The sequence below is a fragment of the Gossypium raimondii genome, chromosome 10 (genome assembly GCF_025698545.1).
Source record: "Gossypium raimondii isolate GPD5lz chromosome 10, ASM2569854v1, whole genome shotgun sequence".
Lineage (NCBI taxonomy): Eukaryota > Viridiplantae > Streptophyta > Magnoliopsida > Malvales > Malvaceae > Gossypium > Gossypium raimondii.
In genome coordinates, this window is record NC_068574.1 from 12,385,418 (window position 1) to 12,412,432 (window position 27,015).

The window sequence follows — 27,015 nt, forward strand, 5'->3', positions numbered from 1 at the left end:
AGACACAACTGAAGGAGAGACCTTGTTAGAGATTTGCCCTTATGAACTTGGGAGCGAGCAAAATAATTGAACTATGGAAGAGATCTTTGTTGTATTTAGAACTTACTTAGAGTAATGTTCAAAAAACACTTGTTACTTTTAGCCTAGAGGCAATAAGAATTCCTTTGTGAAATAGGCTTACGTTTGAACGTCATTATTCTATGAATACATCTTTGCATTCATTTTTAAGCCAATATTCTTTCATTCTTTTTTGAATAATTCTAGATTCTTTCATTCTTTTGAATTTTCTTCCAAATCATTCATTCATTTAATTCATAATCATATTGTACAAATAGTTCTTCATAAATTTTTACATTCTTTTGTACATTCTTTGGTATTTATTATGGGCCCCCAGATATCAATGACATGAATAGCACTGCTACAGATTTAGAATATCCTTTTGAGCAAGACATGTGTTTAGAAGGATCTCATGACTTTAAAGATGACATAGATTGTAGCTAATCTCCAGACTTGTTCATATTTTTATATATTTTTTATATATTTTTATAATGTATATGTATATACACTATTCAAACTTTTATAAATATATCTTTCTAATCTTTTTATATATACATATATGTTCATATTTTATAATTACTAATATATTATGCTTACATTTCTTTTTCTTTTTTTTATGTGAACTTTATATATTTTTATTATATTATTTTATTATTTTGTATACAAGTGCATCAATATCTTATCATCCTTTTAAAGAAAAATATATTTTAATTTTGTCAAAATACTTAAATCATCATATTTTATAAATTTTAAATATTTGGCATTCATGATTCTCGAGAAAATAATCGTGTCCTAACTTACTGGTCATGACATTTTATTTTCTCGAAATAAGAATTTTTAAAATCAAAAGACAAACTTAATTTTAAAGATTTAAAAATATTGTGCCCTAATTAACTGGGTGTGATATTTTATTTCTTTGAAATAGGAATGTTTATCTTTTTAATTCATCCTCAAGTTAAAAATTTTTATTTAAACTCTTTTCAAATTTTCGACATCAAGACATAAAATAATCAAATTTGGTACCGATTTTTGGGCGTTACGAGGGTGCTAACCCTTCCTCGTACGTAACTGACTCCCGAACCTGTTTTCTCAAATTTTGCAGACCAGAATTATTTTTATGGTGAGCCGATCACACCTTAATAAAGGATCGGTGGCAACTCCAGTTTTTGTTTTTTTTTTAAGTCGACAACCCAAATTTTTGTTTTCAAAAAAATGGTTTCGACAAAAAGTTTGGGCAAACTTTTAAAATAGACACTTTTGAAACAGTTTGAGGGCTTTTTACATGCTTATGTTTGAACTGTTACGTTTTAGTCACTTACATTAACGTGTTGTAACATTTTAGTCACTGAGCCGTTAATTGTCATTAACGATGTAACGGTAAGCTGATGTGGCACGTTAAATCATTATTTCAAACAAAAATTTTAGGTTAAATTATACAATTGGTCCCCATATATTTTTTCGTTTTGAGCAATTTTTTTTTATGTTCTTATAACTTCTTTTTTTCTTTTTTTCCATTCTCTTCTGCTCCTTCTATTTTACTTCCTTCTCCATCTTTTTTAACGTAGTTTTTCTATGTTTTTCATTTGTTAAAACTTTTTTATGTTTATGAAAAACGAAAAGGCGAAACCTGAAACCAAAATAAAACTTGTTTTGGATTTCTCACTAGAGGTGCTCGTGGGCCAGGCCGGGCTCAACTAAAAATTTAGGCCCATTTACTAGGCACGAGCTTGGCCTAGCCCGAAAAATGGGTCTAAAATTTTGCTCAAGTCTAACCCGGATAAAAATGATAAAACTCAGGCTCGACCCGGCCCACCCGTATTAATTTTTATATTATTTTTATATAATTTTTAAATATATATAATACATCAAAAATACTAAAAACATCAAAATAAACATTTCCCAACAAATTGAAAATAAATTTAAAAAAATATGTAAACTTAAATAACACTAAGATAAATGTAACTTAACAAGCAAATGCCTCTAAAATAATAACAAAATTAACAATAAAATAAGTTTTATACAATATCCAAACAATAACAATAAAATAGTAGCAATATAATAGTAAAATGGTAGCAAAATAGGGAGAAAACAACAAGAAAATAACATTCAAAAACAAAAAAAAAAGAGCAGATTTTTTTTTGTCCTTTAATGAATTTGGGCCAGTTCCGAGCCAAAAATGCCTTACCTGAGGCTCGACCCATTTTTTAAATGGGCCTTACCTTTTTGTCCAAGCCCATTTTTCGGGCCTATATTTTTGCCCAAACCCTCCCACATTTCGGGTGGGCCTTCGGGCCTGGCCGGGTGTCCAGACCCATGATCAGGTCTAATTCTCACCCCACAATTACAAACCCTCATCGTCCATCATCGCTTTAACGAACAAATTTGGATCTCTCAATGACCTAGTCCACAAGCTCGCCTCACTCGAAAATCTTGCCAGTCGTAACTTATGGCAATCCACCCTCAACAAAGTTTCCCGAGCTCGTTCCCTTAACCTCCTAACCAACCTCCACGACCATCTTATCTATCACACCATCAACATTCTCGCCCTCTCGAAACTACGATGTTTTACGAATTCGTCAAATGAGCTGTACACTTTCGATGACTGAAATGACCAGCATACGAAACTTACCCTCAACTTTACCAAAAACCAGTTTGGTTTCATGCTCCCTTTCTCTCTTCGGTTCATCCATGCTTGGCTTCCAATCAAGCTTGCTTGGGAATATCCAAAAAAGTTTAGATCAATTTTATCGTTTGCTTAATTTTATTTTCTAGAAAATAAAAGAAAAGGAAAAGAATAATCTACACGATTTTGTAAAAGTTTGGAAACAGAAAAAAATATTTTGAATATAAAGAATTCAATTTATGTTTAGATTTGATTAAGGATATGGTTTTCTATATTGATTAGTTAGATCCAAATTTAGTTTCAAAATTAGGTTATATTCAAATAAAGATTTGATTAAGAATGATTGATATTTAGTTTTGAATGAAATTTAATTTAGGAATCATGTGAAAGAAACAAGGATTTGACTTATTTCGTGGGCAAATATTATATTTGTGCAATGAAGAATATGAGAACAGAGAAAAATAAAGGGAAGAAAAAAAGGAAAATAAAGAAATAAAAAATTAAATTGTTCAAAAAATAAAAGTATAGGGACTAGTTTTAACAAATAGAAAATATAAAAAATTGCGTTAAAAGAAATGGAAAAGGAAAGAAAATAGAGGAGAAGGAGATGAAAAAAAAAAGAAAAAAAGGAAAGTTCAAAAAACACAAAAGAAAAAAATTAAATTGCTCAAAACGAAAAAAATATTGAGACCAAAAGGAAATTTTAACCTAAAATTTTCGTTTAAAATAATGATTTAACGTGTTACGTCAGCTTACCGTTATACTGTTAACGATAATTAACACTCAGTGATTAAAATGTAACCTGAGACAAACAAAAGTGACTATTTTGATAGCTTACCCAAAAAGTTTAGGTAAATTAGTTTATTATTCAATTAAGCCTTAATTTAAAGGAGAAAAACCTAGAATTCTGAAACATGAGCAATTGTTTCACGAAATGTTATTTACAAATTCCTTTTTTATTTTGCATTTTTATTTTTATTTTTGAAAATAATCTGATTGGGAAATGACTTACCGACCAAAGGAAAATAAGCCATTTTTGTTTAAAATTATTTCCTACTAAAAGCATAAGTCATTCCTTGAAAAAGAATTCATATCGAGTAGCTCCATTTTATATAAAAAAATAAGTTGCATAAGCTAAATATTATTATATTAATAAAAAATCAATATTATTAAACATATATACATCTATTTTAAATTATTTAATATTACAAAATTATTTAATGGAATAATTTTAATTTTAAATAAATTTTAATGTATTTTAATTACTTAATTACTAGATAAAAAAGGTAGATAATTTGAAAATTTAAATTTTAATTATCTAAATGAATCATTTTAAATATTTAAATATTGGATAAAAATATTTGTAATAACCATTCATAAACCATAATTTTTAATATATTCAATTTTATTCTTTGGATAATATTATTTAAGAAAATATAAGTATGTAATAATTATTTTTAAAATGATTTTAAATAACATTACTTAAATTATTTAACTGAAAAGATAATTCTTTTAAAAAGTATAATAAATGATTTTTAAAAATTTTAGTTCCAAACAAAAAAATTAAAAGTAATGATAGTAAGACTGTTAATTTAACTTTTAAATTGTTTACTTAATATCACGTATCATTAAATCAAACAATTCATGTAAGCATGTATCTTATGATATAATATAACTAGTTTTTTATCCCATCTTTGTGTATTTTATAAAATTTTATTATTTAAATACCAACATATTAATTAAATTATTGACAAAACAAATTTTAAAAGATACAAACAAATAAAAAATATATTTAAATTTTAAGATTGTTGATTGAGTCTTAGTTTAATTGGCATGGGTATTCTTTGAAACGCAATATCTTCCTATTTATGAGAGATGATATAATCGAATTTATAATAAAATTATTCAAAAACATAATATCATGATAATATTCTCCGTTATATGTATGTACATGTGTGAGAGAGATGCAAATTACAAATAATATATAGATTACATTGAAAGGAGAACCATTTTAACAAAGAATCTCTTACTTTGAACTATGGAAGAGATGAAAACCAGTGTGAGTTAACTCAAACAGCAAATTGAATCATGAGGAACTTAAAAATAAACGAATCTGTAATATAAAACAAATCTTGTCGTTCCTATATATAAACTCTACTTTGTTTGAAATATTGCCATCTTCAAGTGATTGAGCCTCAATGAATTAGGGGTACCCATGGCCCAGACCAGAGTCCTCAATTTCCCACACCAGGGCTTGGACCGGAGTCCTTGATGGCTTGGGTTCGACTATCAGTAAACTTGTTTCCCACACCAGGGCTTGGACCGGAATCCTTTATGCCTCCTAGATTGATGCTAATAGTTAGCCTGTTTCCATTGGAACCCGAGACCTTTATACCTCCAAGAGTGGAGCTGTGTCCCTCACCGGGGCTAGGACCAGAGTTCTTAATACCGCCGAGGGTTCGAGTATCAGTGAATTTGTGTCCCTCACCACCACCACTGGGGCCAGAGTCTTTAATACCTCCAAGACCCAAGCTGTCAGTTAACTTATGTCCCACACCAGGGCTTGGGCCAGAGGTCTTAATGCCTCCAAGGGTGCGACCATTAACGAACCTGTGTCCTTCACCAGGAGCACTTGGACCCGACCCTTTGATAGCTCCAAGATATAAACCAATATCAAATAAATCAGGAAGCTTTCCACCACCAAACTTCCGAGACATCAAGACATTGAGAGGATCCCTAGCTTCAGTCACAACCACAATAGAGCTCAACACTAAAACAAAAGAAGAAAAGCTTAAAAAACATTTGACTGCGTTCATCGTATCAGAAGCAAATGTGAAGTTGAAGTTGCATGGGAAATGAGTAGTATTTATAGTGAGGGAAAATTTGACTAAGATTGGTATTCAAATAATGATCGGATATTCAAAAGAAAACGTGTAGTTAGCGGAGGAAACAACAGGGGAAGTTTCTGGGAATGTGATGGAAGAAATAGAAAAGGAAAAGGGAGATTGCGAGTCTAAGATGGAAGTTGAAGTCATAGGGTAATGAAGGAAAATCAGAGCCACATTGTGTTTGATTATTAGAATTTCCATGGCCGCCTCACGACCTCCTTAGTCGCCTCCCAAACTATTTTTTTCCTATTGGCAGCCAACAATAATATTCACTTTCTATTTTATTAAATTCAGTTGAAAATAACTTCAATTTTTAGGCACCACATCATCAATTTTTGAAGTTAGAAAGGATATCATATATGGATGAATGTATGATCATATTTGTACACCTTTAAAAGTTGATAATGTGGTACTCTTTTATTAGTGCCTAAAATTATATATTTTAAGATAATCTTAATATAAATTATTCTCAAAAATATGCTGTCTTGTAAAATAATTATATTATTTTAAGGATAGTTTTATATAAAAAATAGAAAAATAAATTTAAACCTAAGGTTTTCGTTTAATTTTTATTCATAAAAAGTCACAGTTTCTTTTAATTAAATATAAAATTTGTAAATTTTAATTTGAATATAAATTATATTTATTTTTATAAATAATATAAATGAGGATTGTTTAAAGCTTTTGAAAAGTTTTAATTTTTAAATTTAACTTAAAAATAAATTTAGAAAACTGATTTGATTTTGAAAATTTGATTTAGCTTAAAAAACATTTAATTACAGGTGTTACCACTGACGCTATTTCGTGGGGGAAAAAAGGTTTGACTAGTTAGTTAGTCAAATGTAAGTGCCACATGATTCCAAAGGATAAAAATACTTGTTTTTTCTTTCATTCCTTAATCAAATAGTAACAAAGCTATTTAATAAATATATTTTTTTGTTTGAAATTTTAATCTTGGTATTATTTATTTTATTTTGAATACCTTTGAATAAAAGTTAAAGATAATTTTAATTTTAATAAAATAAAGAAATATTTTATTTCAAAAATAAATTCAATTCAATATTTTCAACATTAATTAATAAGTAGCTATTTACTTACTTATTATTATATATTAAATAAAAATTTAAAATGATTATCAAACATAATTAAAAATAATAATATTGTTTATTTTTATTTTCAATTTCAATGGTTTATCAAACATGACCTTAGTTATTTTAACATTGCCTTCGACCTTATTGTGCTACAATATCTTTGGTCCATTCTATAGTTTGCATTTTCCGTGCTAAACCCAAACAAGTGGTTAGAATATTGGCTAAATGTTCAAATTAACATTTTACTTTTTAGTGTTGCTTAAATAAAAGTCAAACCTTTTAAATCGTTTAAATATGGGTTTAATATTTTCGAATCGCTTAAAGAATGATTTTTCAAATAGCTCGTTTTAGTTTAAAATACACACTCTAGAAAAAGACATGACAAAATATTTAAAAAATTGAAAAATTGTAATAAATGAAAAGAAAATATGAGTGTTTAAGAGCTAACACTAAATCTCAAAGTTCATAATCAACCCTAAAAATATATTTTATAAAAAAATATTAGCATTGATTTTTCTTATAAAAATTAAAACAAAACATAGTTTTAGTGTTAATTTTATAAACCTTACTTACAAATATGGAATGAAAAACAGAGGCTAAATATTAGCATTGATTCAATTTGCATGATTTTTCTTATTTAAAAACACAAAGTTGATTGAAGATTTTGAGACACAAATGAATGATAGACACTTTTTAGTTGATGGAAAGAAATTTCTAGGGTTGTTCCCAAGTTTGGAAATAGGTTTTAAGGATTCAAAATTGGGTTTTCTTTTGATTTTTTTATTATTTAACATTCACATTGAGATTAGGCTTAATGGTATTTTTGGTTCACAAATTTTTTCAAAAAAATCATTTACGTTTTTGTGAATTTTTTACACTCAATTGAGCATTTAAACTAACAAAATTGGTCAAACAGGCCCTTTGACTAACGTTGATCGTTAGTAATTAGTGGCAACATTGATGTGGCCATTAACGGATTGTCATACCAGTACCATTTCTTTATGTGATAATGCCACATCATCACTAATCGTTGATGTGGCAATACTATTTCATCACCAAAGGGTGATGTGGTAGTGCCACATCATCACTGCCACACAAGAAAAAAATCATTTTTAACTAATACACAATGAATCTAGATAAATGTTTGTCTAAGTTCATTTCAAGTTGGACACTTGTTTGTCTAGATTCATTCTAGAATTATAAAAAACATAAAAACTTATAAAATTATTTTAAAAATCATTAAAATTTATAATAATTATAAAAATTAATTAAAAACCATAAAATTTTATAAAAACAATTTATTACAACCCATAAAAAATTAGAAAAAAAATCATTTATAAAAATGGTTAGAAATTAATTAAAAACCATAAATTTTTTTTAAAAAAAATTAACTTTTATAAAGTTTTATAAAATATAAATTGCCCCGAACTGACTCATCCCTTTTAAAAAAACCACCTCAAACCCGACCTTGAAATTAATAAAAAACTGACCTGACCCGAATTTTATCTAATTTTATTTAATTTTTCCTTCTTAAGAACAAAACTTTTAAACTCAATTCTAGAGGAAAAGTTTACCCTTTTTTTTGGTTAAAAAATAAGAGACACACTACCATTAATTTGGTAGCAAACCTAACTGGAGCAATTTTATACTAAAGCAATTTAACATAACAAATTGCCTCAACCAATTGAGTCTAAAAGCTAGAAACACAAGGGATAGCAGTGCATTCAAATCACAAATAAGAGATGCAAGGTCGCAAACACAAATCACGGGCAGTATATAAAGTCGGCAAGAGCAAGATGATTGGGACTGTGGGAGAAATTATGAGAAATAAAAAAGTAACGAGAGAAGGATGGCCGAGGTGGCTAAAAATTTAGGAGCTTAGGATTAGCTATTTAGGTTTTAGGGTAAAACTTATATATATATATATATATATATATATATATATATATATATAAAGGTAATTTCGTAAAAATCTCAGGATGGCCGAGTCTAAGCAAAATCTGACTTCCATCCTAATTATTTTTCCAACTTCAATTTAAAAAAAAAATTTCCAACCCTAACGGAATGAGTTGAGATTGCCGGTTTTGAGTTTTTTTTTGCCATCCCTATAGACAACATTTATAATTTAAGGGTAAACACATATAAACGCTTTGTTGATGTGGACATCAACGAGTGAGTGCTCAACCTGCCAAACTTGGTACCATCCGATCCGAATGCGGCCTAATATGAATTTGGTAAAGGAGTTGTCCTTCTAGCCTTCCTTCTCTGATTATGATACCTACAATGGATATATCAATTATTAGGCTAGAATTTATGTAGACATCAGATTATTTATTCATCTTGATGATGAGTTCATTTACACCTTATCTTGTTTGATTCAGTTTAACATTGATTTTCAGAAGCATTTTTTATCAAAAAAATACTTTTGAGCAAAAGTTAAAATTTTCTATTTCTATTTGTAACCAAAAAAATACTTTTGCAAAATATTTTTTTGTCCCAAAAACACTTTTGAAAAATTCAAAAGCTTCTTGTTTAACAATACTTTTATCTCAAAAGTATTTTTGACTAATTTACCTATAAAGGCCTATTTCCAAGTATATTTATGGAAATGGGCCAATTTCTGTATTATTTACCGGAAATGGCTGATTTTGGGAAAACGCGTCCATGTAAGAGCGTTTAATGGTGAAATTTCAGCGAAACGCGCCCCTAGGGGAGCAATTTTGCCATGTCAGCACAAAACGAGCTGACGTGATTGTGTTTTGCTCACGTGGCAAAATCGCTCCCCCAAGGGCGCGTTTTACTCCGTGTTTTTTTTAGGTTAGGGCTTTTTGCATGTTTAGTCCCTAGGATTTTTTGGATTAGGGTTTTTAGGGTTAGGGTTTTGTTAAAATAATTTAGGGTTTTAGGTTTTAGGAATTTTAAAAAACAAATCAGGATTTAGTGTTCTTTTTTAAAAATTAATTAAATTAGGAAAATTATTGAAAAAAGCTCCCACGTGGACGCTCTTTTTCTACAGTAGTACCTGAAAAAATAATTTTGAGAAGACGTTTCTAAACAAATAGTGTCAAAAACGCTTCAAGCAAGATGCACTGTTAGAAAAATTGATGAAAAAAGCTCCCACGTCGACACTCTTTTTCAACACTAGTTCATGTTTTGCCTTGGGCTATAAATGAACCAAATTTCATTCTCAGGTTGCATAAGATACAGTAAGAAAAATTAGAGAGGCTAAGCAGAATAGAAATTGAAGATGAGTGAACGTATTAGTGCTGTTATTTACTATGATGGTGAGGTCCGTGACACCGAGAACGACGTTGTTTTTTTTATCAGAAACACAACGCGACAGGATTTTAACCAGACTATAGATTTGACAGAATTTCGTAAAAGAATTAGGCGCAAAATCTTTAGAACGACGCCAATAAGGGTTTCTTCTATTAAGTATCGATTTTGTGCTTCGATTGATCCCATGACATTTGACTCATTTGATATCAAAGGTGGTCGTAGCTTTGAGGCGATGGTGTAGACTTATCTCGCTAGTGGATCACCCTATCTTGAGTTATATGTATATTTTTCATCGCCAAATGAAACATTTTCGACTTCAACACCTACTGCTGTTTGAGAGAAATACACGACCCCTACCCGACAGTCCGTTAGTGGGAGGCAAAACACTGAAGCGCCCGTGTTTTGTGGCAGTATGGAATACACAACTCCTGCATGTCACTCGGTTAGTGGATGGGACATGCACATCGGTGGGTCGTTGTTCGATGCTGGAAATACATATTGGGGAATGACATCAACTTCTAGTGGTTGGCAATCCACATCTGATTGGGGACGTTACGAAACGTTTACAAGAAGGGATGATTTACTCCCAACGACGTCCACTGGCGAGGGGACCTCGTACGTTGTAGATGATGGTGGGTTGGATGATGAGTCTGATGTGGATCCACCTCGAGAGCCCGACCCTGATGCTGCAGAAGTTGCATTTTTTTTTGAATCAGAGCCTGTTTCATTCGAACCTGAAGATGTTAAAGGGGGTTCAGATAAAGAAGACAAAAATTCACGATTCAGGGTGTACTCACCTCCAAGCCACATGCATAATGTCGATATATCGACAAATGATGCGTTGAAGTTTCCAGATTTACCACACAGAAGGTGTGATCGTACAAGTTCGTCATTGGATCGGGTGAATTGGAAGTTGGTAAGGAGTTTTTTAATAAGGATAGTTTTCTTGGTGCATTGAAACAACATAGCATCAATCACGGGGTTAACTACAACGTGGTTAAATCCAAATTCAAAAAGTTCGAGGCCAAATGTACAGTGCAAGATGATACATGTTCATGGAAAATCATGGCTTCTTTTAGGAAAAAGACAGGATTGTGAGAAATAAAAAAATAAAAAGGTCCACGTACCTGTGTTGCTGGTACAGTATCACTGGGTGTTTAGGGTTTTTGAATAATAATGTTATTACTTAATGTTGCATTATTTAACGTACTTTGTTGACAGATGTTTCACAAGATCATCCCAAGATGGATTCAGGTATGATAGCTAGCTTAATACTACTGATGTTGAAGGCAGATCCCAGGACTTCTGTGTCGGTCTTAATTGCCAATATTTGTAGCCAATTAAGGTACACGCCCTCTTACCGCAAGGCTTGGATAGCTAAGCAAAAGGTATTGGAAAAGATATATAGTGGGTGGGACGCTTCATATAATGAGGTGTGGCAGTGGTGTCAGGTGCTGGAGAGGTACGTCCCAAGTTACATAACAAACCTTAAAACGGTCCCTGCGTACTGCGTATTGTCTAAGGAATGTTGTGTCCAACTACTATAGGTACTATCGGTCTACCACTAAACGACGGTAAGTGATTAACATGGGTATTTAATCTCTATTAATATAATTTTATTTGTAATATTCAATTTATTCCGAATGGAATAGTGGTATATAATTTTCGCTATTAACTTATATTGGTAGGGTACAAGATCAATAAGGATCGTTTTCATGAGATGTTGGGGATTTTGTGTTCAGTTAACGATCAAGGCACAAACTACCTCTGTAACATACCTTTCGAACAGTGGACACAAGCATACGACGACAACCTACGATATGGTAGTATGACCACAAACCTAGCTGAATGTATAAATTCTGTTCTAAAAGGAACACGTCATTTAGAAATAACCTCGGTTGTGCGAGAAACATATTTTTGTTTGGCGGAACTATTTCCAAAGCGAGCAGCGAGTTATAAATACCAAATGCAGGGGGTCATGTATGGTTCCGAAAGGTATTGCAAGAAATTAACAAGGTAAATGCACGTGCTAACACCATGCACACAGTGTGTCATGATCGCGACAATCTATGGTTTCGTGTAACGGAGTTTGATAGACCGAACCAATGTATTACCAGCGAGAAATATCATGTACACCTGAGAAATAGGACTTGTGACTGTGGGACGTTTGACGCACTTCGTTATCCATGCGCTCATGCAATTACAGCTTGTCAGAATCTCCATTTGAATCCCATGAGATATGTCGACGAAGTGTACAAAATAGAATACATGTAGAATGTGTGGAGACAAGTATTCCCACTGATCCCAGATGAACGTAAGTGGTCGTCTGTATCACTTGCTCCGTTTAAGTTGTTACCGGATAGAAAATTGTGTCGCAAACCAAAAGGTCGACCTTGCTCAAGTAGAATACATAATAATATGGATATCTGGGAAAGAACGAACCAACAGAAGTTGTGTGGATGGTGTAGGAACCCAGGTCATACAATTCGATCATGTCTAAACCGAAATAGTTGATAATTGCTGTAATGAAACTATGTTGCATTATTTCTATTGTCTTATTCAAAAGAACTTCTATTTTTTAAAAAATATAAAAATAATTTACTATTAACATATTAAAAACAAATTTTATTTTATTAAATAAAATAATGTAAAAATAGTTTGTACAAATATATTAAAAATCAATGTATGTGACAGTCGGAATCAGTACCACATGGGGGTAGTCGACGATTACGCGCTGGATTCCTCATTGGTTCAGCTTTCGGCGGGGGTTGTGGTTGCCCCGGCGGGGTTGTGATTGTTCTGGTTGTAAGTGTTAGGAGGATGACCTACCTTAATAGAATAAAAAATGTGGAGGTATTTGCATCACCTATGACGAAGGTGTTTAAATCCTATAAGGTGATAGGGATTGGTAATGAGATGAGCTCCCCGACGGTGTCTCGTGCAATCCCTCCGGTGACAAAGACATATATATCGTTAGTTGAGTCGAAGTCATCAAGAAAGGAGATGCACCGAGCCATGCATTCCAATCTGACATAGGACTGAGAAAAGGAAACATATAATTGTTATGATACATATAAGGGCTAGGATACACATCTGGCATAATCTGAAGGGGCTGCAGTGTGGGTGTCATCAGTTGAGGCGTTGGGTCCGGTGATTGTGTGGGCATTGTTGATGAGCTCGTGTCGTCATCTCTTCTCCTTAGATTTAAAGGGCCTTGTCGTTCCCTTTCGACATGAATTTACCGACATCGCTACTCTTCCGACAACAAATATGACTTGCCATGGATCCTAAACCATGGCATGTAATTCAACGTGCACGCTAACTCTGGAACGATGATCAGTTTGCGAGTAGGTATATGATCATACCGATTTTCTCAAATTTTGATATATTCTGAGAAGAATATCGGCCAATTCGTATTCGTTTTTTCGAACACCTTAGGTGCCCCGAAAATCGATTGTCGAAATCCAAATTGCCGCAACACTCTATCCATCTGGTGTATCTCGACAGTAGCATAGTTAACCAATGAGACCTTAAAATGCCAAATGTTCAGATTTGAAAGAATTCATCTGGAATTATTGCCCGAATTGTCGAATCCTCGTATAATGTTCATTGAAACTATATGAACGTGATAAAAATATTAGTTATATGCATAAACTAAATACTAAATATGAAACGAATATTTTATGTATATATGTTCTATTTAATACTTACTTGCGCTTCCGACCGTTGGCCTAATAGAAGCTATACATCTTCAAAAGCGGTAGGTATTCCAACATAACTCGTCGGATGGTTCCACTTAATTAAATAAATTTTTAGCATACAATTTTATTTTAAATATATGTAATAATTGTAAAATGAAATAAAAATTTTACCTCGTTATGAGTGAGAATGTATATGGGTGGTTCACTCGAGGACGTAAAAATAAAAAGTGAAACTGAGCCCATGATTGTAGTAGTGATAGACAACCTCTGATTTTGGCTTTATTTGGTGGCATCGTCTCGCACATCTCCCGGTATAATGTTGCCAACACGGTAGACCCCCAACTAAATTCGCCAACTGCTTTAAAATCAACAAGTTTTAGCAGCCACCTCAGATGTATGAGGTTTCGTAACAAGTCCGGCATCACATAAGCTTTAATCATCTCAAGGATGTATGCCCGAGCATATCGTATTCTTTCTACTTCAATCGAATCATTCCTCGACTCTAGGAATGTATCTCGTAACCAGCCCATCTCGATCCGACCTCCTTAAATATTATCCGGAATCGCACCCAAAAGATCGTAGCATATGACTCCTCAATCAGCAGATTGAATGGACCTGGTGAATGGGAACCTATCCACTGACAATCCTAATTGTAACTGCACGTCCTCTAAAGTGATAGTACATTCTTTGCATGGAAGATGGAATGTGTGTGTCTCGAGTCTCCACCTCTCTACTTACGCGCTGATGAGTTTTGAGTCCAACTTGCACCCCCGGCCTATAGTGGTCGCTTGTCAAAAACCCGCTTCCCTCAAGTAATTTTCTATCAACGGTGATGGAGGACCAAACATATTACGAATATAACATTGTAACACCCGATCTACAGACTGTTATAAAAAATTATAAAATACAAATTAATTAAAATTACATAAATGAAAAAAATATTAAATAATATTCAAAAATTAAAATTAACCTTTACCATTTTCATTTGTTCGACGGAGATATGTTTATGATCGAGACGAATTAATTCTTCGGCCATTTCTAATACAATCAAATATTTTTGAAATTATAAAAAAGAATACTAATTTAAAAAAATTAAAAGAAAATAATTAATTAAAGAGAGATTTGAGAAATTTAAGGAGAAATTTGAGAGCTTTGAGAAATTTAGGGAGAAAATTGAGATTTTTTTTGCCAAAATTTGAAGAAATATTGTGTGAAATAATAGGAGGGTTTTTATACTATTTTTTTGACAGTTGGACCCTCTAATGGTCAAGAAATAAAATAGCCGTTGGGAAAAAAAACATGGAGTAAAGCGCGCCCCTGGGGGAGCGATTTTGCCATGTTAGCAAAGCGCATTCACATCAGCACGTTTTGTGCTAACATGGAAAAATCGCTCCCCTAGGGGCGCGTTTTACTGAAATTTCACCCTAAAACGCTCCTACGTGGATGCGTTTTGCCAAAATCGGTCATTTCCGATAAATAAAACATAAATTAGCCCATTTTCGTAAATATACTTGGAAATGGGCCTTTATAGGTAAATTAGTCAGTATTTTTTATCCTAAAATTACTTTTGAGAAGTAATGCTAAACTTGCTCTTCATTTATTATATCATTATTCATGTACAAGCCCTTCGGATGGTCATGGTGCGTTTAAAATCTTTTCCACTGGTGTTTGAAGATCGAGGTAAGGGATGATGATTCAGTTGAACACCCATCGCAATAAACTCCACCTTATAATTGTAGACAGTCGGGCTGAGGAATGCATTTGCCTCGATGCTATGGATGATGGATAAAATTTTACATTTTTATTTGTTTAATTAGACAAACTTTTTTTTTTTTTAGTTATTCATTTTTTCAAATCAATTAACTTGATTTTTTTAGATATCAAATGAATCTACAAATATTAACAAATTAAAAAAAAACAGTTACATTACATTTGAATTGGATGACATTGCATTTTACAAACAACAAATCATAACATCACATTACATTTTACAAATAAAGACTCGTAGCACTAGAAAAGTACTAGCAATCTAGACTCATAGCACTAGAAAAGTACTAGCAATCCTTTCAACCATGTGATATGAGTGTCTCAAGTTCATCGATGCCATTGCTCTAAGTTGGACATTAACTAAATTAGTTTGAGCATTGGTATGGTTTCAAAAACATTGACAAAATTCTCAAAAAACGAATGTTATTTACTCCTTGAATGATAATAAGAATTGTTCATGGGTCGTGTAACCCAATTAGCCCGGTTAACTCAACTCGTTTTAGAATAGACTTAAGAAAACTCAAGATTAAAAAAGATAAGCCTAAGCACATTCTAAAATGAGTCAGGTCGATCGAGTTGGTTGGGTGACATAACCCATGAAGGCATGAATGCCTCTTATTCCCATTCAATGAGTAAATTACAATTTTGTTTTTAAATTTTGGCAATGATTTCAGAACCACATTGGTGCTCGAATTGGTCTGACTAATTGGTTTCCAGTTCAAATAGTCCAACCGGTTCAAAATAAATAAAAATATTAAAAATTTATAAAAAATCGATTCCACTACTGATTCAATCAAATTTTTAGCCCAATTCGACCAATCTGTGTTGGTTCGCAAGTCAATTGATTTTTTTTTTACCTCTCATCATATAGATACCCTAGTTGATTCCTAGTTCAACCAGTTTGACTGGCTAGTCCTGCCTGACTTAGACAACATATAAATTTAAAATTTTCTATACATTTAAAGTTATATTTTTGAATTTTAAAATTTTTTTATTTTCTTCATAATTATATATTTTAAAAATATTTTTAAATGTTTATGCTTTTATTTAAAATATGAAAAAAAATATTTTAAATATTTTATTTACTGTTATAGGGTAAGAATCAAATTGACATAAAACTATAAATATTGAGAACTAAAAAATATTTTACCTTTTTATAATAGCCACTAATAATAAAATTAGATGAAGGAACCGAGATTTTAAATAAAAAAATACAGGATCTCAATTTCTCAAGATTAAAATATGAGGATTAACTTTTAAATTTTAAAAGAGTATAGGGATCTTTAACAAATTTAAACCTATTTTATAAATAATGTTGTAAAGTAAAAGGTTAAGTGGGAAAATAATAAAATTACCGTAAAGAGATGAAAATGTAATTTGATTAGATGAGTGTAGTGCTCAAATTTCTGACTCAGGATTCCAACACCACAAACAATTATTCATTTAATTTATATCTAAGTTGCTTCTTTACACCCCTATGTGCACGAAACCTAGCATTTTTATTTTTAATTTTGATTTGATGTTATTTTGAACCAAATAATTTATTACTACTATTTTTTATTTTTACATTAATAATACAATTAATTATAAAAATAGAATAAAAACGAGATTAATTACAAGTATAGTTCATCTTGAACAGAAAAATTGGTTTTATCAATGTGTCAAGTAACATTATTTATAAAAAGAATATATATTTTGATTATATATTGCCAATCAAGGGCGCATCCATTTTTCCTCTTAAATTTTTACTTCTTTTATGTTATAATTTTAAAGGCATAATGAAATATTTGACTCTTGAACGTTATAAATTTTTTATTTTAGCTATTTATTTAATTTTTTATTTTTTAGGTTTAAAATTTGTATTTTTATCAAATCACTCTAAAATAAATAAAAAACTCACATTTTTTAACTTTGATTATATGACATGCACATGGATGACATGTCTATATTTAATTAACATTTTAAAATTTAAAAAAAATTTCTATGTCAACCACGTAGCAATCCACGTGTATGCCACGACAATAAAGTTAAAAAATATTAATTTTTCTATCTATTTTGAGATGATTTGATAAAAAAAATATAAGGGTCTGTTTGATTGACGGAATTGATTTTTCGGAAAACCATTTCCAACTTTTCCAGCGTTTGATTGGCGGAAAATATTTTCCATTTGGAAAATGAACTCCAAAACAAGGGAAAATGGGTTACATTTTAGGGAAAATGTCTTACCCTTTCAATTTCCGTAAGGCATTTTCCGTGCTCTCCTCTCTATCGCCTCCTTCATTCCTTCCTTCATTTCCGGTAGAAAAATGCTTCTGTTTATCGATTTTCCAAGAACTTGTTTTTTAATTATTCAATACTTGTTTTTAACACAATTACAAATAATTTATTTAATATTAGTTTTTTCAATTTATAACGATTAATATTGTAGCTTAATAATTGAGTATTATTATAAATAAATCATTGCAATATATGTAAAAAAACTTTTCCGAAAAATATTTTCAAAAATCTGCCAAGCAGCAGAAAATATTTTATACTGATTCAATCAAACACCGAAAATATTTTCCAAGAAATCATTTTACGAAAAGTAAAACATTTTCCGAAATCATTTTACGGAAAATATTTTACTGGCAATTAAACATACCCTAAGTTCAAAAACTAAAAAAGATGAAAAATTAAATAGAGGACTATTTTTGTTTTAGAAAGTTGAAAGAACAAATATGTTATTATGCTAACAAATATAAATATTAAAAAAAAGAGATTAAAATTTGACCGAGGAAAGAGAGGTGCCACCTCCGTGGTTGGCAACACCCATTTGTAATTAAAATTTTATTTATTACATTAAAATATTATTTTTTATAGCTAATATCACTTAACATATTAATGAAACCAACTTTTACTGTTCAAAACGATATATTTTCATAAATAATCTATTTTCAACCTCATTTTCATAATTTCTTTTAGATATTATTAATGTAAAAACCCCTACTTTTGTTCCTTTTTTTTATAAAAATACTCAAATTTTTTGATTATTTATGAAAGTGACTCATTTTAAAAATTATGTACGTAAATGACTCATTTTGAATAGTAAATTTTGGTGACGCCACCACCTCTAATTTAAAAAAAAAAATTTGGGTGTCGCCGTTACTATTGGTGGCACCAGACTGAAGTATAATTATATAAAACGTTAAGGGACCTGATGAAACAATTACCCTTTTAAATTGGATGAATAATGGGATGGCACACAACAATTAAATACTTTTAAACTTTTGATCTATTTGCATGTAAGGTCTATCCTCTTTTGAAATTAAATTTAAATAACAAAAACAAAAACCTTTTCAATTTTTTTTAAAAACAATAAACTTAAAAAAATATATAAAATATTTATTTAAATTACTTGCGACAAGTTTGTCTCTCTATGATCCAGTTAAATACACATGATTCAGATTTTAGATAATAAAATCTTATATTTAGGGTTAATCATATATTTATTTACGATTCAAACCTACCTCAACATGATTTTAAATTTTTAATCACGTGAGTTTACGATTCTTTTTTTTTTGAAATAAAAGACTGAGATTTTATTTTATTGAATATAGATAAAAACAAAACAAACAACCGGACCCAAACAAATGGCCAAAACAAAATGGTTCCGCAAAGAAATAGCCTAAATAAAGCAAAATAAAGAAACTTCCTAAGAGACTTTCCAGTTACTTACTGACCAGAAATGAAAAGCAGCAAACACAAAATATAATAAAATGTTTTAAAATCCATCCCAGTCAAATCAAGAAACGGCTGGATGTCATAAATTCTGATGACTAGTCATTTCCAATGCTCCAGAACGTTCTGTCGATATATTTCCCCAAGATCTTTTTACTTTCTTTTGCTATCTGCTTTCATTGCTTTTCTGCTCATCTCTCCTTCAATCTGGTTCCCTAGGCCAAGTTCCTACCGAGGCGAAAGCATGACCTTCCAGTTCTTTTCCCCTCAGATAAGTATCTTCTTCTTTCTCGAGCGCGATCTTTGCTAATCTATGAGCATATGAGTTTTCAGATCTGTGAATATATTAAAAAATAAGTTCTTGAAAATCAACTTTCTTTTTCTGAATATCTCTGATAATGGCTCCGATTACTGACTTGTCTGTTGAAGTTGCTTGACATTTTTTATAACTGTTTTTGAATCCCCCATAAGTCTGACTGATTGGATTCTAAGTGAACTCCCTAATTTTGTACCTTCTAGGCATGCATATGCCTCTGCTGCGAAAGGTGAGGGGACATTTCTATGGATAATCGTCTTTAACACCATTAAGTTTCCCCTCAGATCCCACCCTACTAAACCTGTCACTGATCTGAAGGTTCTACTATCAAATGCTGCATCAAAATAGGTTCTCGTTCTCGGTTTGACCTCCTGTGTTTTATGACTTCTGTTTATACTTTCATTCTTTTTCAAGTTTTTTAAACCTTCATATTCTGCCAAATGTCTTTGAATATTTTGTGCTAAATCCCTTCCTGTTATGTTTTTTCTCTCGTGTACCAATTGATTTCTGGAGTACCATAATTGCCATAAAGTGTAACAGAAGAGCAGACACTGACCATTGTTGCTTCTCTTGAAAACCCATGTAAGCCACTCCCATATATTTTGACTCATGTTATTCATAACCCATGAAAGATTTAACTGTTGCCAAACTTCAATTGCCATAGGGCATTCACGGAAGACATGGACACTTTCTTCAACTTCCAAACAGCATCGGGGACATCTATCATTAGAAATGACCCTCCTGTACCTAAGATTAGCAAAATTTGGAATAAAGTCCCATGATATCCGCCAGACTGTAAATGTAATTTTTGAGGGCAATTGTAGGCTCCAAAGTTTCTTGTAAAATTCTTTTAATTCGGACTGTATTAAATAATCATTAGGAACCCGATTAGCCTCTTGTAATAATTTATAGGCACTGCGGACCGAAAACTCACCAGATAGTTCTCCTTTCCACACTTGAATATCCTTATGCTCAAACTCTGCTAGGGGGATCTGCAGTATTTTCCTAGCAATTTCCTCTTAAAAGGTACAATTAATCACATCCATTCTCCATTTTCTACTTGATAAATTGATAAGATCCGAAACTAACTGTAATTCACCTCTGTTTGTTCTAATTTGTGCGCCAATTTTATCGACCCCCTGAACCCAGTTATCTTCCTAAATGGAGATGATATCCCCTCTACCCACCCTCCAGCTCATCCCTTTTTGGAGAAGACCTTTTGCTGCCCATATACTCTTCTAGGATAAAGAAGGTAAATTTCCCAACTCTGCAGATAAGAAACTAGAAAATGGGAAATATTTTGCTTTAAAAACTCTGGCTAATAATTAATCTGGAAAATTAATGAGACGCCATCCTTGTTTAGCTAGTAACGCGATATTAAATTGGCTAAAATATCGAAAACCTAAACCTCCACATTCTTTTAAAGAACAAAGATTTTCCCACGTGCACCAATGAATTCCTTTATTACCCTTTCCTTTCTGCCACCAGAATTTAGCAACAATGCTCTCCAATTCTTTACATAAAATTCTGGGTAGTAAGAAACATGCCATCGAATAGGTAGGAATAGCCTGAAGTATGACCTTTATAAAAACTTCTTTGCCTCCTTGAGATAAAAACCTGATACTTCAATTATCGATACACTTTTTGAAACGATCCTTTAGATTTTGAAAAGCTTCCTTCTTCCTTCGGCCCACCATATTCGGCAACCCCAATTATCTCTCTAGATCATTCGACCTACGAACCCTCAACAAGTTGACAACCTGACTTCTGTCCTCTTCCAGCGTGATTTTGCTAAAAAATACTGTTGATTTTTCAAAGTTTACGCATTGCCCTGAGCAAGTTTTATATTCTTCTAGTATGTCCTTGAAGATATTAACACCCTTCCTTGTTGCCTCCCCAAATAATATGCAATCATCAGCAAATAAAAGATGGGATACCTGTGGTCCATTCCTACTAATCCTGACTCATTTCGAAATACCTCTTCATTTCCGATCTTAATAGACTCGATAGGCCCTCACCGTACAAAAGGAATAATAACGGACTTAGTGGGTCGCCTTGTCTCAAACCTTTGGTTGACGAAAAATTAACCCCTCTAAACCCATTAATGATCACTGAATAGGAAACAATAGATACACATTTCATAATGGCCTTCACCCAGTTAAGGTCAAACCCCATCTTTACCATAATTTCTTCAATAAAACTCCATTCAACCCTATCATAAGCTTTGCTCATATCTAGTTTAACGGCCATAAAACCTTTTTTCCCAAGTTTCTTCAGTTTTAACTTGTGCAGCACCTCATATGCTAGTAATACATTGTCTGATATCAATCGTCCTGGTACAAAATCACTTTGGGCTTCATCAATACACTTCCCAATAATATTCCAGAGCCTATTAGCTATTACCTTTGCTATAATTTTATAAAGAACATTGCAAAGACTGATCGGCCTAAACTGCGACATATTTAAAGGGCTTTCTACTTTAGGTATAAGCACTATATTTGTAAAATTAATTTGACTAACTTCCATTTCACCATTCAACATTCGGAGACAATAAGATATGACATATTCTCCCACAATCTGCCAACATTTCTGATAAAACGCTGCTGGAAAGCCATCTTCCCCTGGCGCCTTCGTTGGACCCATGTCAAAGACAACTTCTGTAATTTCTTCCTTGGAATATGGAACTGTAAGTCTTTGATTGTCTTCCTCATGAATACACCGCTCAACCCCTGATAATATATGATCATAATTTCCCCTTCTACCTGCCAAAAACAGGTTTTGAAAATAAGTCCGTGCCGTAACCTTAATATCATTCAAAAACACCATCTCTCCCCCTTCTTTGTTCTTTAATTTGTGAATAAAATTCCTCTTCTTTCGTTGTGAAACTTGATTGTGAAAGAATTTTATATTTTTATCTCCAAACTTCAACCAATTTGTTCTGGCCCTTTGTTCCCAATATCGTTCATCTTTTTCAATCTCAAATTTTAAACTTATTTTTGTATCGATCAATTCAACTAAAGTCTTATCATCCCTTTCAGCTACAACCAACTCTTCAAGCTTTTCTGTCAGAACTCGTTTAGATTTTTTCCTGTTAAATTGAATTCTCCTAGCTCATTCCTTCAGACCTTCTTTTAAATTCTCCAGTCTCTGTAGCAATTCCCCTGAAGAATTCTCCCACAAAAACTTAACCACATTAATAAAGGACTCCTCCATTAACCACCAAGCTTCAAATCTAAAATTACTGTTCCAAACTTGATCTTTATATTTCGTGGTATCCAAAAGAAGAGGGCAGTGATCTGAAAACGTATGAGTAAGATGTTGGACTTTCACCTTTGGAAACAGCACAATCCACTCTATGTTAGCTACTCCTCTATCAAGTCGTTCTTGAATATTTGTCTCCGGTAAATTACCTCTCTCCCAAGTGAACCAGCTGCCTTCAAATCCTACATTATATAGATGACAATCTTCTAGCGTTTTTCGAAATAACTCCAAACTTCTTTCATCTCTAGGTAGCCCTCCTTTCTTCTCAAATCCATACATGATTTCGTTAAAATCGCCACACACCAACCATGGAATTACCTCACCAACAACTAATCTCTTCAAAACTTCTCATGAATCGTTCCTGTCCTGAACATATGGGGAACCATAAAAGCCTGTAAATCTCCATTTAACTCATTTTTCTTTATCTTCAACTAACACGTCAATATGTCTTTTAGAAAAACTACGAAGCATTATATCCATGTCGGTTTTCCATGCTAAGCATAATCCTCCTCTCGTGCCTTCAGCTTCAACTTCAATCCCGTTTAGGAAACCACATCTTCTACGAATAATTTCCATCTGTTTTTTACTAAGTTTTGTCTCCATGAAAAAGACTATTTGGGGATTATTTTTCTTCAGTAAATACCGAAGTCTTCTAACCGTCCGTTGTCTCCCCAAACCACAGACGTTCCAACTTAAAATTTTCATTGCTCCCGGTCGGCTAACCTCTTGGCAGCCGCTGATGATAAAAGGATAGTATCTTCCATCTCAACCTTATTTCGCTTTTTCCCCTCCTCCCCTATTAAAGTTTCATCTTCCACATCATACTCCATAGCTACTTTTCCTTGAAAGGATCCTAATTTATCCTTCCATTGACCAACAGATGGTCCTTCCCCTTCTTAACTAAACCCCAATATTGAATTAATGGATTTCTTCTTACTCCCTTTCAAATCCCCATCCCTTGAACTAAGCCCCACCGCTCTGTTCCCCATCCAACTCCCTTCACTTTTACTTTCTCCCTCTTCTCGTGACCAAATACTATTCATTGCTAGAGCTCTACGAGATGGAGCTCGCAAAGATAAATCCCAACCCATCTCAATGATGTCCGCCCCCATCATCATTCTTGCCTCGCAATAAGAATCATTATGCCCCAAACGACCATAGAAAAAATAAAACAACGATAAGCGTTCATATTTAAACTTAACATACGAACATATCCCACAGCTCATAACCTGCTTTTTCTTTCTCAATGGTTTCCTAACATCAAATTGCACCCTAATCCTCATGTAGTTACGTTTTTCCTTTCCTAGATTTGAAGCATCATACTCTAGGAAAACTCCAATAAAATTACCCAATTGTATCGCTAAATTCTCAGAGAATAAACCAACTGGAACATCATGGATTTGTACCTAAAAGGGAACAAAAACTAGAGGTATTTTCAATGGATCTTCACCCCTCTTTAATTTGCACAAAATTAGTAAATGATTATTAAAAGTCCATGGTAGACCCTTTAAAACTCTCTCCATATCCATATAATGAAAAAACTTGAAGAGGTACCTTGTCTCCCTTAGATCTCTGATTTGCACCCCACAGACAGGATGCCATAAATTTGCTAGAGTGCTCTTCATGGCCGGAAAATTTATTATACTTGCTGTTAAGAAGCAACCCACAAGCTGATAATCTGCTACTTCTCTTTGCATTGTTGGATCTGCCTGGACTAACAGGATTTCTTCTTCTTCTTCATTGATCGATAGATTTGCTAATTCAGTCTCCATACTTGCAGGATTTGAAAAGCGATGGAAACTCACCCGCCTTCAAGATAACAGAAAGGGAATATCCTGAAACCGACGAACACAAGAATTGAAAATAATAAAGAACCAGAACGAAAACAACAAAAAACCTAATAACTCAGGCCAGAGGCGGCAGACAATACGTGCTAGGGCAGCAGACTTTTTTTGATCATGAGTTTACCCGATTCTTAAATATATATTAGAATATGAAATATAAAAAAAATATTTATAAAAGTTTTATTTCAAAATCAAGTAAAATGTTAAGTGAGATAATTAAATTAAAAGTTTAAAAATAATGTGTTAAAAGTTGAAATTTAATCATAGTATTATTCTATTTAAAACATAAAAATATAGAAATACCTTCACATTAATATTTATTATTTTATAAAATAAAATGTTGTAACAATTTTCAAATTGACTTGTTATTTAATGGATTCGTTTTATATATTAACCTTTACGGTCAAGTCCTTTATTTGTATTATTATTTTCATCATCAGACTGAAAATTGACTCCCAAGGGCTTATTTTGCATGACAAAAGAAGCAGTGATCATCTTCGTTTATCAATCAAGTTTTATTATTATTAAATTTGGAGAAGAATTGAACTCAAAGTTGATAAAACTGTAATTAATGGAACAAACATAAAATTTATAATTGGCAGTCAAACTTTGAAAGTCTACATAAGTAGCTAGATCAACTTAATATTTTTAATTTCTATGATATACAGATTGATTGTGCTTGTTCAAAACCGACAAAACTGAACCAAAAAGGATGGGAACTAGACAGTTATGGTGAATCATTGAATGCCATTGCCCATCCCCTTTTCACTCCCAAAATGGCGAGTTTTCTTGTATCCCTAAATACGACACAACTAGAAAATATTAATACCACATTCCGTCTGCAATATTATACATGATGCAAGGTGTGGTCCATAATTTGCCAAGCCTTTCTATAAAATTTGACAAGTATGGCATCGGTAACAGAGCATATGATGCTTAGCAACATTTGTGACCCACAATTTTTAAACAGTGGGATTGAATTCTATCATCTTGCAATCGGCTTTTGTTGCTTCCAGTTTTCTTTGTATGCTATATAGCTTTTTACCCTAATTTTGTCATATTTAGTGTTTGGATAACCAAAAGAAAAAGCTTGTCCATACGTTGTGTGTTCAAGATAGGATTCTAACTTACTTTATGTTTAAATGGAAGAGTTTCATTTCACTATCACTTCATATATGATAGTAATTCCCAATTGGAGTCCACTTATTCCAACAGGGTTAATGTTGTGGGTTGAAAGAACTAGTGCTGTCTTTTATGGTACACAATCGACAATTGCATACGGATGCAAATATGTGTTTCAGACAATGATTGAAGGAGACAGAACATGAATTTAACTCTCAATGATTTGACTATTTAATGCCATTTTCCCTTTTTTTTCTGTTAGTTAATCTTCCTTTATCTCCTCCACGGAAAACAAGGGTAAGGTTTGGTTTCCTCAAATTAATTCATACAAGAGGAGAATCATGTAGTTGATGCAACAATAATGGGTGTTAGAAAAAGTTGAAAACGATAATCATGAAATCCTAAGTTTTGTTTTTTTTTTTTTAAATGGTCAGCACTAATATTATATATAGTTGACATAACCATTGTTCAAGCATCACCAGAGGGGAAACTCAGGAAAAAAAATGATATTCGAATTTTAATTCCATTCCATTAGATGTCGGCCACGTCTTTTGCCAACTCCTATATAACCACATCTCTCTACCAGAAACTTCTTGTACATAAACCCTTTCTGATCATTGAGAATCTTTGGCCTATGACTTTCCCGAGGGACGAAGAAATAAACGATGCAGATGTTGAGATCCCAACTCTATATCTATATCAAAGCGGAGGTGAAAACATGGAAACAGGCGGGGCAGATGATAACTTGGGGGTTTTATTGAGTTTGGGGCTCAACAGACGGGAGGCTGCAACGAGCGGAGAGTGTGATAAAGAATCAAAGCCTGCAAATGCAAGCAACAAAGTGTTTTCATGCAACTTCTGTATGAGAAAGTTTTATAGTTCTCAAGCATTGGGAGGCCACCAAAACGCACACAAGAGGGAAAGAGGGGCAGGCAAAAGGTCCCAACCTCACAAAACGGGGTTTCCAGTCAATCCAATGGGGTTTCGATCACTTAGGGTACTGCAGCCTCATTCTGTAGTTCACAAGGATGTAAGATCAGAAGGGTCTTCAATGGTAGCAAGGTTTAGTACTGATTCCAGCAGGCCTTGGTTTGGAGTTGCTGGTGGGACACCCTTTTTGGGTGAAAAACCAATGGCTTCGATTTGGCCTGGAAGCTTCCGACTTGAAAATTTGCAAAATCAAAAACCTCAACTTGATGCAGATTCCCAAAAGCTTGACTTAAATCTGAGGTTATAGATGTTTTAGTCTGAGATTACATCTAGTTGTTACATGTAACTGTTTTATCTCACTTATTGAACATTGACCCTTTTTTCCCTTAAAATATAAAGGCTTTGTTATCTTTGTTTAA

At 32.6% G+C, this 27,015-nt stretch overlaps 2 protein-coding genes across 2 annotated transcripts; one reads left to right on the forward strand and one right to left on the reverse strand.

Annotated features, from left to right (window-relative positions):
* Positions 1-4,651: 4,651 nt before the first annotated feature.
* Positions 4,652-5,534, reverse strand: LOC105777822 (uncharacterized). The gene has a single exon (XM_012601313.2). The coding sequence runs from the start codon at positions 5,494-5,496 to the stop codon at positions 4,915-4,917; it is 582 nt and encodes a 193-aa protein (XP_012456767.1). The 5' UTR covers positions 5,497-5,534; the 3' UTR covers positions 4,652-4,914.
* A 20,463-nt stretch (positions 5,535-25,997) lies between these two features.
* Positions 25,998-27,015, forward strand: LOC105775854 (zinc finger protein 7). Its single transcript, XM_012598361.2, has one exon. It carries the CDS (start codon positions 26,202-26,204, stop codon positions 26,901-26,903), a length of 702 nt encoding a protein of 233 aa, XP_012453815.1. The 5' UTR covers positions 25,998-26,201; the 3' UTR covers positions 26,904-27,015.

Bases quoted from the DNA above. Each gene is read 5' to 3' on its own strand.
- LOC105777822 (XM_012601313.2), bottom strand. From the start codon at position 5,496: ATGAACGCAGTCAAATGTTTTTTAAGCTTTTCTTCTTTTGTTTTAGTG.
- LOC105775854 (XM_012598361.2), top strand. From the start codon at position 26,202: ATGTCGGCCACGTCTTTTGCCAACTCCTATATAACCACATCTCTCTAC.